The sequence below is a fragment of the Brachionichthys hirsutus genome, unplaced genomic scaffold, assembly GCF_040956055.1.
Source record: "Brachionichthys hirsutus isolate HB-005 unplaced genomic scaffold, CSIRO-AGI_Bhir_v1 contig_656, whole genome shotgun sequence".
Taxonomy (NCBI): Eukaryota; Metazoa; Chordata; class Actinopteri; order Lophiiformes; family Brachionichthyidae; genus Brachionichthys; species Brachionichthys hirsutus.
In genome coordinates this window covers 45912-60793 of record NW_027180629.1, presented here as the reverse complement: position 1 = coordinate 60793, position 14882 = coordinate 45912, and the positions used below count along the sequence as shown (strand labels likewise).

At 39.6% G+C, this 14882-nt stretch overlaps 1 protein-coding gene across 1 annotated transcript; it reads left to right on the top strand.

The window, feature by feature from the left end:
* Window positions 1–808: 808 nt before the first annotated feature.
* On the top strand, window positions 809–14394 carry LOC137916227 (PDZ and LIM domain protein 5-like; the record flags this gene model as incomplete). The annotated part of the gene is made up of 7 exons (XM_068759307.1): window positions 809–904; window positions 7456–7538; window positions 9884–10073; window positions 11085–11265; window positions 12324–12444; window positions 12538–12653; window positions 12933–14394. Coding segments are annotated over 7 exons (877 nt in total), but the record flags the coding sequence as incomplete, so codon positions are not given.
* Between the last annotated feature and the right edge of the window lie 488 nt (window positions 14395–14882).

Here is a 14882-nt window from a genome sequence, read left to right as displayed (position 1 = left end):
TGCTACCATAAAATAGTCCATAAAATGTGATCTTTAACCCACTTTGTTGACAGCGTCAAATACTACATTTATTGGGAAACAGAGAAACGGCCTTCAAATATTGTGGCATAGTTGTGGGAATTGTTTTGGTGTTGCGTGATCCTCCCGTCTAGACTTGAAGAGAATGAATAACATTTGAACCTTCAAGTCGAAAGCCAGACCTCTGGGCACTGAATAAAATAGAATAACAAGTCCGGAGTGCAGTTTTCATGAGATTTTCCTCTCAGAAAACGGAACTTCCAAACACGGGCATCACCAACGAAGGGATGTGTGCGTGTCTTACTTGTTGTGTGGTTGTGGATGTGACAGCCTTGCAGTGCTGCATGTTGTGTAACCTGTGATTGTGTTGATAATCATGTTCCCATCAGCTGTCTGTGGATTCCAGTGGCCTGTGGCGATACATGCGATTGCTGTGTGTGTCTGTGGCCATGTCTTAATGAGCAGATATTCCTGGTCTGTGGGTTTACGGTTGAATTAATGCATGCTGGCATCGTTTAAGGTGAATGCATCTGGAAGATATTCCCACTTTCTTCCCGTCTGTATTTATGCCTGTCATTTTCGGTTGTGATGACGGCAGCACAAACGCCCATCCCCACCTCATCATAACCCGCAGTGCGATCGGCTTCTCGTTTGAACACTTGATACTCTATAATCATGATTCCCTTGTGGCGTGGCTCACAGGGCTGATTGCAAGTCACCTTCTCTACTTTTCCTTAAGCCTTACTTTCTCTCTTTTGTTGTGTATTTTCTTCTCTTCCTCTGATCGCAGGGCGAACAAGATCGCCACTCGGTTGGTGATTGGTCCTAAGTACACCGAGCTGAGGGACTGGCACCACGGAGTGTCCGCTCGCACCCTCAATGTCCAGTAGACATCATGAGTGTAATTCTCGTGCGTGCATTTGTCTGCCTGTGTGTGTACTTGTATGCACGATATCAGTTTGACTGCTGACAGTTTGTGGAATGATGGAAATAAAGGCAATACAGCATTCTAAAGTGAGAGCTTGCAAAGGAACTTCTGGAGTGCGAGTGCGTGTGCGTGTGTGCGTTTGTGTTTCTTACTTGGTCGGAACCGAGGCCTGAATTTTGAGTAAATGAACATGCAAGTTATTATTGCCGAATCTAAAAACTAGCTAATGGTGAGCCATTTGTCGTTTGAAAAGACTGCTGATCTGACATAGTAGCAGCGTTCATGTTACTTTTTAATGGCAAACGTGATTGGATATTCCTCCCATTAAGCTTTCTAGAAAGAGAAAATGCATTACCATCAGGACAAACAGCAACTAGCAGAGTAGAGTAAATGTTTAAGGAAAACTCTGTGAAATGAATCAAGGTCAGGCTGACGGCGTGCGTAAGCCTCGCCGGTAGACGCCAGGGTTAGACGCCAGCTTTCACCCCATCTGTAGTCTGTTCATATCAGACTATATTTTTATGTTGGATTTCTTTGTGAGTGCTTGATTATAATTTACTGTAATTTAATATAGAACTTACTGAAAATGCCCGTACCCAGTTTAATTAAAGATATGCTCCTTGGAGTGACAGGAATGATTTAATCACGAAGGAGTCTGCTACTGAAGTATTGATCTGTGAAAAACTAGACAAAAAAGAAACTTACAGGGAGACATTCAATACGTTATCAGTGGAATTGTTGTGTGATTTCGAGTAACATAATTTCCCACAGTAATAAAGATGGAATACATGTCATCCAGATTTGTTATTAAAAGTCCAAAGTCCAGCCTCCTCTGCAGCGCATGCATTAGACAGACCTTATATACCGTATGTTTGTGCAGGATGTCCCTCAGTAATGAGAAGGGACAATAGATGCACAGCTAGAGTTGAATGAATTATTCAGTCTACGTTCATTATTAAACATGAGGTGTCATGATTCTAACACTGAAATGTAGAAATAGATAACCCATGCCTCCCTGACAGGGCTCTGCAGTAGAGCTGATGAGATGCTCTTTGCAAATGTGGTACATTACAGTACTCTATTGTTTCACCGTCAGCGTCTGCTGTAATACAGATGGTTGTAAGAAGAAAAGGGAAGGGGCTTTGTTGAAAGGGATTTAGAAAAATAGCAACTATGGTCTTGTTTTGCACGAGAGCACAAATGCATTTGCGAGTTTATGACGTTCATTTATATTATTTTGACTATTATATAACTATATTTTTTCAAATCACATCAAAATAATTTTAAGCCTGAACTGCCATACGTGTATATCTTATAGTTCATTAAGTTGCGGGGATGTAGCAGTCCAGATTGTTGCTGTTTTTTTTTTTTTGATTGATTGATTTTATTTTTATTTTTATTTTTTTAAGCATTGATTTTACGTGAGGTGACTACTATAAATGCTATAAATGGCTTGCAATTTAAAAGTATTATTTTGAGGCCCTGGCTATGTAAAAAAATTCTAAAGTATTTCATCACCATGTTTACTTGCTGCAGAGGTAGATTGTGGAATTTGAATATAGCTTTGTGGCTGGAACTTATTTTCTTTTGAGTTTGAAAAAAGAAAACGTCTATATTGTAGCAATAAAGTAATTTTTGACATTTTCTTTACTTGTTTCCTTTTCTCTGTCTCTGGTCTGTCCTTCCTTCCCTTCCTTCCTTCTTCCCTCCCATGTTTCCTTAGTTCCTTCACATGGCTCTGTTTTTGTTGTGTCAGCAAATCTAAGACAGAAGTTCAATTCAATTCAATTCTGTTTTATTTATTTGGCGACAGTTCACAACAGAAAGTCATCTCAAGGCACTTTACAGGATTAGCAGGGAAAGACCTGCAGGGAAAGACAGAACCCAACTTGACCCACCAGAGCAAGCACTTTGGCAACGTGCCTTCAGAATATCTGGTTCAACCTCAAACCAAATACAACCGTCACAATTTCAAAGGCCAAACAACACACTGATTTTGCAAGACAACACCCTACATTGTTTTAGATTCCTGTTTCGACACACACCACAGCTGTTGATCTGTTTTTAGCTTATTACCTGCTCAAGGACTTGTTTCAGGAGGACATAACCAACAACTGAATACTCTAATCCGGTCCCTTTCCACGCCAGAACAGCTCTTTCAGATAACATAACTACCAATATTGCAGGTGCAAATAGGTTTAGGGGTGTTTTAAAAATGTATTAATAAGCCTTTCCCTAGCAATGACATTTTCTGCCACTAGATGTCAGGAGAGACTCAGATAAGTTTCAGTCTAGAGCTCATTGACTGATCATGACAACAATTACAAGCAAGTTGGGGAGTTTGTGTGTTTTCTCTGTTCCTTCCTTCTCTTTTATTTTTCACAGTTGATGTCTTGGTACCATCACGATTTCCTGTCCACCCCCTGCCTCACCTTCCCTACTGTGCCATTACCTTGTTAGAGCATCTCATCGCAGCAGACCTGATAAAGCTGTGTAGCATTGGTCATCAGTCCAGTCATTCAAGCTGTGCCACCACCCTTGAGGAACAAGAAGAAGAAGCACTTTGACTTCAGTCAGCGGGCCAAGACAGGATCTAGTAATTTAGAGTCAGGATCTGATTTAAAAAAACAACAGTTTAGTACAGTTTTGCCGACAAAATTCTGATAACAAACTGACAAATAGATGAATATATACATAGAGAATATGAGGTTCCTTTAGCAATCAGCGGATACTCATCACATAGTTGTTTGAAAGCCCCAGCAAACAAGAAAAGGGGAAGAAAATCCCTGAAGACAATTGGATAGACGATTTTTATTAAAATAAAATAAGGAGCTAATTTTAACATGTGGTGTAAACAGCGCTTTCACTGAACATCCTATTCATGGCAGTGGGAAAAAAGAAGAAGAAGAAGCTGTGCTTGTTCAGCCTCTGCCAACACCAGAAGACACGCTCCATATGTCTCACACCAGCTATGGCATTTTGTGGTCACTGGGAAACATCCTGGCAGCATCTCACACAGATCAGTCATTGGCACAACTGCACACATGTAAAGAGAGAGAGAGAGAGAGAGGGAGAGAGAGAATGACTGGACCACGTTGTGTGGTGCACAGAACTGCTGGTCAGCTATGTTAACGGGCCATTCACCGACTCTTCATATGTAACCAACACATTTATGAGTTATTATGACTCTCCAGCACACAAAGGGTTACTTATGTAAATGCATGGGTGTGAAATTTGCCTTTTTATATTTGTTTGTCTTCCTCATGGTTTAATAGCAGCAAACCAGAAGTCAGCGTATCCAGTAATGTTGAACGTAAACCCTAGCTTGGATAAAGAGAGGGATGACGACGGAGCAGAGGCAGGCAGTGAATCCTCCGCGTGTGTAAATGTCAAAGTTTCACTTTATTTATGTGAAAAGGTGAAGATGGGAAGTCAGATACAAAGAAGATAAACACATTCCTCTCCTCCTCCCTCATCATATCCCTCTTTGATTATCCCTCCAGATAACAAGGTTCTGTACACGACCCAGTACGTCCAGATGGTCAGCGCTCTAACCAGCTATTGAATCAGAGCAGCGCAGACTTCATTAATCAACCAATCACAGGCTTGTAGAATAAAGTTAAGTTCCCGTGTAATAGGCCTGATTGGTGGAGAATATTAACGAGTTGTGCTGTAATTGGCTCAAATGAATGACAGACCGGGGAGTATTTCCTGCTTATTTCCTGCTCTACTTGTCACCTGTTGTTAGCCAATTGGCATCGCTAATGGGAATGAATGTTCACTCAGATAATTTGAATGAATGGCACTCTAGACTTTAATCAAGAACACTAATAGCTTAATAGCACAATGTGGATGAAGACGTTCCTGTTCTTTACAGACCATCGTGCTGAATAATGCCGAATGATTGTCTCATTTCCACTCCAACATGGAGAAATATGTGAATATGATTAATTAGCAAGTGATTAAGCAATGGCACAATCTAATGACATATATTAATAAGAAATAATATTCCAGATCTACATAATTCACTATTGTATGACTATTCTTGAACATTTGATTCTCGACGTTGAAATCCTGGAATCTGAAAAGGGTCAAAGAAAGCTGTGAACATGGCGCACTGATTAATTACCGGAATCATAATTTTTAAAATGTTTATTTACAAACTGTAAATAGTATAGTGAAGGATTGTAGCAAATTATATACTGGCTAAAAGTCTAATAAATCTCAGACGATAGCATGCATCATATCCACCGGCTCCTTCTGTCAGACAAAAAAGGAAAGAAAAAAACATTAAGAATGAGAATGAGAATGAAATAAGAATGAGAATGAGAATGAAAAGAGATTGCTCTCTCTATAGGAAACAGACTGCAGACACATAGATTAGGACTGTATCAGATAGGACTAAAGCTGATTACCCGAAATCAATGCGAACACAACAGCCCACTGGGAGTGTTTATCACAATCCCTGTCATCACACTGTAGCTTATTTTATCGCTGTTGAAGAGAGTTTGCATTTTATACCTTTTCCAAATCATGTATCCATTCAATATATTTTAATATGACTATCATAACTACAAGTAAAAGCTGTGTGACAACAAGATGGACTTTACGTCACACCATCACTGGGAGCCAACTGGGAGAAATGTGGGGTTCAGTATGTTTCCCAACGTTACTTCGACATGGGGACTGCGAGGTTGGAGATCGAACCACCGACCATCTACAATACCATTGGGCCACAGCCACAGTTTAAAGTGAAGCCAGAACATTTCACTTTCACTCTTTATTTTTCATTTTAGACAGACAAAACTCAGAGTAACTATGACAGCAGTTGCCATAACACTTGTCTCCTTTGAGCCCCACCAGGCAGGGCACAAGGGGAAGACGGTGAACCAACTGTTGGCATGCGATGCAACCACCATGCATTTACATGTGTAATACATCTGGGCAGAAACTAATGGCCCACCCAGGCTCTTCAGCTGCCACTGATAGACACACAAATTCTCAAACGCATAAAAGCGCACACACATGCACTTGATCCCCATAGAAAGGATATACATTTTATATAATTTTTAAAAAAGCAGTGGAGGGTTTGAGGCTCTAGGGCCAAACTTTTATTTATCTCGCTTCCACTACGATAGCTGAATGAGCACTATCACTGCAAGAAAGCCAAAAATAGAGCATTGCAAAAAAACCACAAAAAAAACCCCACAGCAAGTAGAGACCATTTTGCATTTTGCATTATGATTATAATTGGGGGGGGGGGTTATTTTTCATATATTTTGTTCTGCAAGAGAACATTTTGTCATGAGCGACAATCTGTGAGAGAACAGCATGTTGCCCATAAAAAAAAAGAATAATAAAGAATAATAATGTTTGTACAGACAAAATGTTCCATAGCATCATTCCCTGTGAACCGAACACCTATTTTAGCACTAATCTTTGCTCTGTGCTTCTATCTTCTTTGTTGCCTGACCCGTGAGCTCATTCACTCAGTGTTGCCACTTCAATTTGCTTTCTGGCAGCATTTAGTGTGATTGACACTAAATTGTGCTGCGGAGCCACTTAAAATTGCTCAGCCTTTGACCCAAAATGTGAAATTTAGCTTAGTTTCTTGGGGGGGCCTGTGAAAATGGCCTGCCACGCTGCAGATGCAAGATCATTGTTTCAGTCTGTTGCTTCACAACCTGAAAAGAAGCACACAAACCATCGCTGAGAGTGAAACGTTTCGAATATAACGGACGTGAATTATTTTTGCACAGTTGCATATCTCACTGTCGATGCCCACAATGTGGTGAAATCGTATTTGTAAGGATGTTGTCTTCTTTTTGTGGTTAACACTGCTAGACACTGCATCTCTCTGCTAGAATGAGCCTCATGCTACATTCATTTTTAAGTTGTCTCAGGTTTTGGGTGGGTTTGTCCAACGCTACCTGTCACCTATCCATCAGATCGGAGGCCTGGGACTCTGCTCTGCTGTGGAAGTCACATGTGGGCAAATGTTTTTGTTCGTGGCGTAGATACACGTAGGAAGTTTGCTGTGAAGTCGAGTGCTGGACTGTTTCAGCTGTTGCTGCACGCTGTGTTTTGGTTGGTACCACGTTTGCCTGTGGTCTGTCAGCAAGTAGGTGGTCTGGAATCTGTCAAGCTGTGTTTTGACAAGAAATTTGAAAAATAGCTCTGCTGGTCTTTTTTTTTTTCTTCCCCCCTGTCGTTTTAGTTCTCTTTTCTTATAGAGGTAGTGACTACACTGGGATCTCAAATGTATTTGGTTGGGAGTGTTAGTTTGGTTAGCAACAGTTAAAAGTGTTCAGTACAGACACGATGAGCTGCATGAACTGCTGCTATTGGGCAATCCACGACTGGATGCTGATTGGGCGTGATGCGAAGAGTAGTTTTGGATTTTGCAATTTCCATACATTTTGAAATACATTTAGTTTAACTGTTGTGCTTGGAATAAAGGCATTTGATTAAAAAACATGACTCTATTTATATTTTGTCTCTCCCTACAGTGATGAGCGAGAGGAGCCAGAATTGAACAGCCATGATTTTGCGGTCGTCAAGACGATGGCCAAAGGACCTGCTGCAGCCCAGGGTAAGGGCCGTGGATGCGCTGTTCGTTCCTGATAGCAGAGCATCCTAAATGGTTTTTATTTCCTCTTTCACACTTTCACAATGACCGCTTGTTCTTGCCAAAATGTATTGAGCCTAATTCATGGAGCTGGGACCAAGCCATAATCATCATGTCTCCTATTTAGTGGCTAAAATAACATTTTGACCACATGTTAAGGAATGCAGCATAATGCATGGCTTTTAGTCACTAAAATAAGTTTTTCTTCATCAAGCCAATTACTATATGAAAACTGTGGAGTCGTACATTACTGCCTCAACCTGCTGCCAAATCAAACAAAAGAATGTGTGTGTGTGTGTTGGGAGGTGGGGTTACTTTTACCATTGACATGTTGGAAATGTTTCAGACAAAGAAATGGTGGTGTAATCAGAATTGGGTGCCTGAGCTGCTGTTTTATCCTAAGTCATGGTGGCATATGCGCCTCAAAATGTCCCCTATAAAGTTTCTTAAAAATAAACTCTTCTTTAGGAACAAAATCTTATTTAAAGTACACATTTTGATGGGTTAGTATATTTCTCCCTGTAGTTAAACATTTTCTCATGCGAGAATGTTTAGTTCCAAATTGTGACATAATGTAAAACTGATTTATTGCTCTTGGATTGAATGTTATTGGAGCCAGTTAGCAACAGGAAAGAGCCTTATTTTCCATTTTTGAAGCGTGGCATATGTTACAAAATAGGTCATTGTAGACTTTTCCTCTTCTTTTTCTCCAAAGCAGCGCTTACAGAAAAACAACGTAGAAAAACCTGAATGCGAGTACAACCGAACATTTAAAACCTATACAGAAAAGATTAAAAAAAAGAATAAAATATCAATTAAAATGTTTACATTAGTTTACAGTTTCAAATTATACTGTAAATCTACAATGATTATCTAGCAACAGATTCACCTGCAAATTAGTAAAGTTTTCTTTAATACAACATAATTATACTTCTTGAATTAAATTGTTGATTCATTACTGTGTTATTTTATATTTGCAACAAAATACTGGTCACAATTGCAAACTACTTGTAACAAAACTGACGAAGGAAACCAAAAAACACGACAAGAGAATAGAATCCAAAACCTGTATTTTACTCCAAACCGCATAAACAGTCCAACCTGCAAACAAATCCGATTAGGAGCAGGCAAATAGACAGAATCCAGAGATCAGGCAGAATCAGAACGAGGCATCGACCCATTTTGAATTCTGAGCTGCAGTTACTGAAGTCATCGTTTCAGCCTGACTTCTTATAATGGTGTTCAAATGTACAAACACACACACACACACACACACACACAAATGGTGTTTCCTGAAGCAGCTTCACCTGCTTGTGTGATTAATGACACCTTTGCTAATAGTTTGAAACTTCAAACTGTAATATTATATAACCTCAAATTATCTTGTCATTACATTAAAGAAACGGTTGCCACCTAACACCAGACACTCACAATGAATCAAAAGACCACGCAAAAACGATATGCCAATGAACTGGGTCATCCATCGTGACCCTACGTAGGACCGGAGGGCAAACCAGAATGAATTTAGGATTCTTGTGGGCACTTGAAATAAGTAGCTCCCTCAGTCGAAATAAAGACCTAATAGCGAGATGCTCTGAGACTTAGAGGAGAAACCGATTCCTAATCGCTGATAATGTTCACTAACATGTTCGATTTGTAAATGATCACATATGAATAAGTTACTGCAAGAATAATTGCACAGTGAGCATTTGCTACCAGGATTATCATGCAAGATGAGAACATGATGATATGTCAATGTTGCATTTGCAGGTTCGCTAAAATGAATACCGCCTAGCGCCGGCATTAAATGTAAGCCAGTCTCCGTTTCATGACAAGGAGTGGTGAAGGAAGCCTCCGAAAGCAGCCCCGCCATGCACACATACAAAACACTGCACCTACAGCCGTGTGAAGATTAAAGGCCATCCTGTATGTTTAGCCAGGTGTCTGTGGTTTTGCAGAGGGAATGTATTGGTGGCCTATGTGTGTGTGTGTGTGTAGTGCATTTGGTCATGTGCATGCATGCACAACTGCAATAGGCGGAGTGAATGACTATGTGTGGATTGATGACTTGAATCCTTCTTTATGACAGCAGGAATCAGCCAACTGCATGCACTGCCCTGACACCTACCGGGTGTAGAGACAAAGAGGGTAGAGGTCAAATGACTTTCACACCTGGACAGGAAATGCAGACAGCCCTTTCTATGTGCTCACTTCTTTGATTTTTCATCTGCTGTTCTTCCTATAATTTTGTTCCCCTTCTGTTTCCCTGATAAGTATGGCCTTTGTCCTCTCTACTCCATATCCTGCAGGCCGTGGTCTGATCACCCCATCTTTCACTATGACGGGTAATGGGAGTCCCAGTGTTCCGAAGGGTTACATCCCACCCCGACCGGTGCCCCAGCCCCACCCTAAAGATGAGGACACCCTTGTCCAAATGGCAGAACACATGCCTGCTGGGACTCGTACACCCATGTGCGCCCACTGCAATAAGGTTATCAGGTGAGGTGCAAATATTAAAGCGAATAAAAGAATTTATCCCATTAATATTTATTTGAATCTCTTTTGTAATCCTAATCATTCCAGAATTACATATAAATTATGGGGTTTGTCATCAGGAACCCCCCCCCCCCCACACACACCTACTTATAATTAGGTGAAGAAGACAGTGGACATTCAGAGTGTAGTTCCATCCCATCGCACTTTTCTACTGTGCAGTGTTTAGTCAGAAGGTGATAGGTACACTAATAAATTAACAAAGGAAAATATGTCCACTTCTCAATTATTCAGTGTCCCAGCTAGGCACTTAAAATAATTGAATTGAATGATCCCGAGTAAATAATCTGTGTATGAAACTGTAGCGCTGCAAACATCTGACTGTAGATGTAGATAAGGGTACGAGGGAATTAAGTTGCATCTGCAGTGAATCGAACCTGAGAGCGATGTTACACTTGCACACGGGCGCACACAAGATGAGCTGATAGCAACTCATGATCAGTCTTTTGTCTCCCATTTGAGGATTATCTTGATGAATGGTGAATAGAATCCCTCGGCGGAGATGGACAGTGCTTTGAAATAACCATGAAGGTTGAGATAATTAGCTATAATCTTGAAAATGTATTTGCACTTGCAGATTTCCTCTTGTTTCAGTCCATTTATGTGTTACAGCATTATCTCATTAAGCCTTTGTTGCATTGTATTGCACGACACTAATGGCAGGATGGCACACACATGCTAATAGCTGCCATGGTTGGGTTTATAAAGCAAGCACTTTGTGTGGAGTTCCTGTCTTTATCCTTCTTTACCCGATTATCACAGTTGATGATGCTCAAGTGTTGTTTGAGGGGAAGCAGAGAATGATGCTTCTAGCAGACCTTTAGACACACACATGATTTCTGAAAGGTTTCTCTACCTTTTGGACATATGAAGATACTTTATAACTTCATGAAAAATCTCAACATTGATTTTCCTTTATCGTTTGTCTCTGCCTATTCCTTTTTTTCTTTTCTTCAGAGGGCCATTTCTGGTAGCAATGGGGAAATCGTGGCATAAGGAGGAATTCAACTGTGCTCACTGCCGCTCGTCCCTTGCACATACTGGCTTTGTGGAAGAGAAGGGGTCTGTGTACTGTGAACACTGCTATGAGGAGTTCTTTGCTCCAGTTTGCAGCCGCTGCCAGGCCAAGATACTGGGGGTGAGTCCGTGTGAATCGAAACAGATCAGCAAAGTGTGTCTATGTTTGTCTCTGTGTGTGTCCAGAAGGATTCTACACACTACGCTGATTTAATTAATAATTAAATAAAATAGAAGTGGCCTGCCCATTCCCGTGTGAATAAAGAATATGTGATTGTATTTTTGTATACTCAATACCTGATATAAGCTCCCACATGACAAATATTTTACTATAATTGTTTAGCCTTTACATATTTGGGTTGTGACATTTAGCTTATGATCGTCACAAATCAGTACACAGTGTTGACACTTTTTTTTTTTTTACATTATCTTTACTACTTTCCAGTCTCTCCAGCAAAAGCTCTTTTTCATCTGAATTGTGATTTGTTTTTATTTTAGTAAGAATTTTCCATTTGAAACTAAATAAGGAGTTCAAAATGTATGTTTCATCAAAAATCACTTTTTAAAAGTTGCATTTTAACTACAATGCAGGTCTAACTCCAAATATTTTCAAATATTTTTTACAAATGTTCTGCAGTGAAAACCACTGAAACTAAAGAATGTGGGGCTTTTTGGAAAATTAGGCTTAGAGGCCCAGAGAGTGTTGGTGAACCCAAAGTGCTCCAGTACCAGCTCTGACATTCATCCCTCACATGTTCTAACCTCTTTGGCCTCAATCCCTTTCAACCCTCCATTTCTCACACATCTTCAGCCAGTTTACGGCCACTTATTAACCGGTTTTCTCACCCCTTTCCCCTCTAATCCTTTATTTCACTCTGGCTCACCAATTTTCCATTGATCCCCTGTCGTGTCTTGTTCTCACAGTTTAAGGGTAGGAAAAGTGGTTTATCTATTATAAGCGAGGGAATGTGGCCCCACATGAAAGAGAAGGCATAACATTTTGTGACATGTTGCACAATTCCTGACACATTGTCTACACTTACATACATCTATAAGTGTATGATGGTAGAAATTGATCCTTTTTATTGATACCTAACTGTACTGTTTGCAAATAATGGCCAGAGAAGCAATATTAGCTGGTGCCTTCAACTAATGTGCATTATTTGCATTTGCTCACAGGAGGTGATGAATGCCCTCAAACAGACATGGCATGTCCACTGCTTTTTGTGCGCTTCCTGTCAGCAGCCAATCAGAAACAACACCTTCCACCTGGAGGATGGAGAGCCATACTGTGAACAAGGCGAGTGATGATGATGACTCTGTTGATAACTGATTTTGTGGAAAGACTAATAAATGTTTGTCACCAATACGTCATGCTTTGTCCACAAAATAGACTTCTACAGTTTGTTTGGGAGCAGTTGCCATGGCTGCGAGTTCCCCATTGAGGCCGGTGACAAGTTCCTGGAGGCACTCGGCTACATCTGGCACGACACTTGCTTTGTCTGCGCAGTAAGTGAAGAGTCGTGTAGGGCAAAACAGTAATTAATTGCCAGTGAGGTTTATTCGACCCCCATTCTTTGTTTGTTTGACTGCAAAATCTCTTCAATGCATGTAAATGAGTTTGGGTATTTATAGAATAGAATAGAATAGAAAGCCTTTATTGTCATGGCATAGTGACTACACAATAAGGAGAAATTGAATTACAAAAGTAAGGGTTTTTAAAATATCCTGAACAGTTCACTAATAAAAAAATGTTTTTTTTGGGGGGGCTTTTTCCCCTCACCTCAGGTGTGCTGTACCACTCTGGAAGGCCAGACCTTCTTCTCCAAGAAAGACAAACCTCTTTGCAAGAAACATGCTTACACATTGAAAATATGAATTTACAATTTCCAAGCCATCCGTCCTCTCCTGGTAGTCAATGCGGAAATCCTATGTAGGACGTTTAAGTTCGTCCATCAGTGAAACTCATGCAATACTCAAACAAGCACAAGAGGTGGCTCTTCCTATTCAGGATAAGATAAGCACTGCCTTGTATGCATATAAACAACTGAATTTACAGGGACCCAGAGCCCTTAGACAAAAGACATAACCTTTTATTTCCGTAAGCGGAAAAATATCTTGCAGTAGAGCACTATTTTATATCAAAAGCATCTTTTTACTTTACTTTATCTGAATTTTATTTGCAGTATTCATGTGGTACCACAAGCAATAACTGTTTTCTGACAATAAATAATAGGCATTGTGATGCACGTCTTTGCTTCTTAATCCTGAGTTTAATCTTGAAGCATGACAGTAGACAAATCATAAGATTTATAGTTGCATTAAGTATCCCGAACCCATTAAATCTCATTACACGTATAATTAGGCAGTAAGAAGAGTAAACATCCGTAGCCATTGAGAACGATTACAGAGAGAATTATTTTCTGAGCAGGCATTTATCTTTGTGTTAATGTGTTGCTGCAGATTCAACAGTCTGATAAGCATCTTTTAAGAGAGAATTTCAATCATATTCAGGCGTCTTTTGTATGTTTGGATGCTGTAGTTCTTACTCTGCAAATATTGTATGTGCAATAAACATTTTCATCAAAACATTATTCATATAGTAATTCAATGCAAGTGAGCTGGATGCTTGTGGCAATGGTGACAACTTTTGTCCTTGATACGTGCGTAGAACAACATCATAGTTTTTAAAAAATTTGATGTATTTTTTTTTTTAGATTTCATGTGAAACTGTTAGCATTGCAAAAAACATTACATTTAGTTATTTTACCTTATAGCAGTGAGGCAAATGTAGTGTTGATTTATGGGTGATATACTTGGCAATAAATCTTCAATAAATACATACAAAATTAAATTTTGAATAAAATAATATAAAGCCCAGAATATGTATATGTATGTGTTTCTCCTTGCTATGATAGAATGACCTTTCTTGACAATGTTTTTTTCTGGATTCCATTATTTATTTGTGGTGTGCTTCATAAACTTGGCTTTTTCTTGCCTGGCCTGCAGGAAAACAAGGTCAAATATGTTAGAGACTATAATCCTTGTGTAGTCGGCTGTTTTTTTTTTAAATTGTTTTTTCTATAGAGAAGAATGTCTTATCTGAAGTTTAACTTTTGGTAGAAAAAAGGCAACAATACTGACTTTTACTCATTTCACATAATTCTGAAACAGTAGACGAAGGTATACAGATGCATACAAAATGCTAAGAAAAGCTAACTACAATTGGAACTGTAATGTTTAATAAACGATGTGCATTTGTGTTTCTTTGTATGTAGTTTTTTCATTTTAGCGTGTACATAAAGCTGAAGAAACTCAAAGGGCACAGGGAGAAGAAATCAGAGCAAAAAAGTAGATCCTGTGAGAATAAAGAATGTGATTGGATTAGTTGAGTGATATGTTTGAGAATAAGTAAATTAAGATATTACTTGTTGACATCAACTAGTCATCTCTATCCTTTAGTACAGTGACACACATTTATTCCCAACCTTTTAAATAAAGTACCTCTGTACCGCTATTTTTTTTCCGTATTGCATTTGGGTTGCATTAGCCTTCTCAGCTTTAAGCAGAGTCATCAGCCGCCACCACCACAACCACCTCTGCATCATGTGTCTCAACCTTAGGGGGGTATTTATCTTGCTGCATCTCAGGGAAGATACCCTATGTCAGGATCTCCTTGAAGTGTTACAGTAAACAGACGCCATGTAGAGTAGGATCCATCTGCAGCAGGTCTTCACT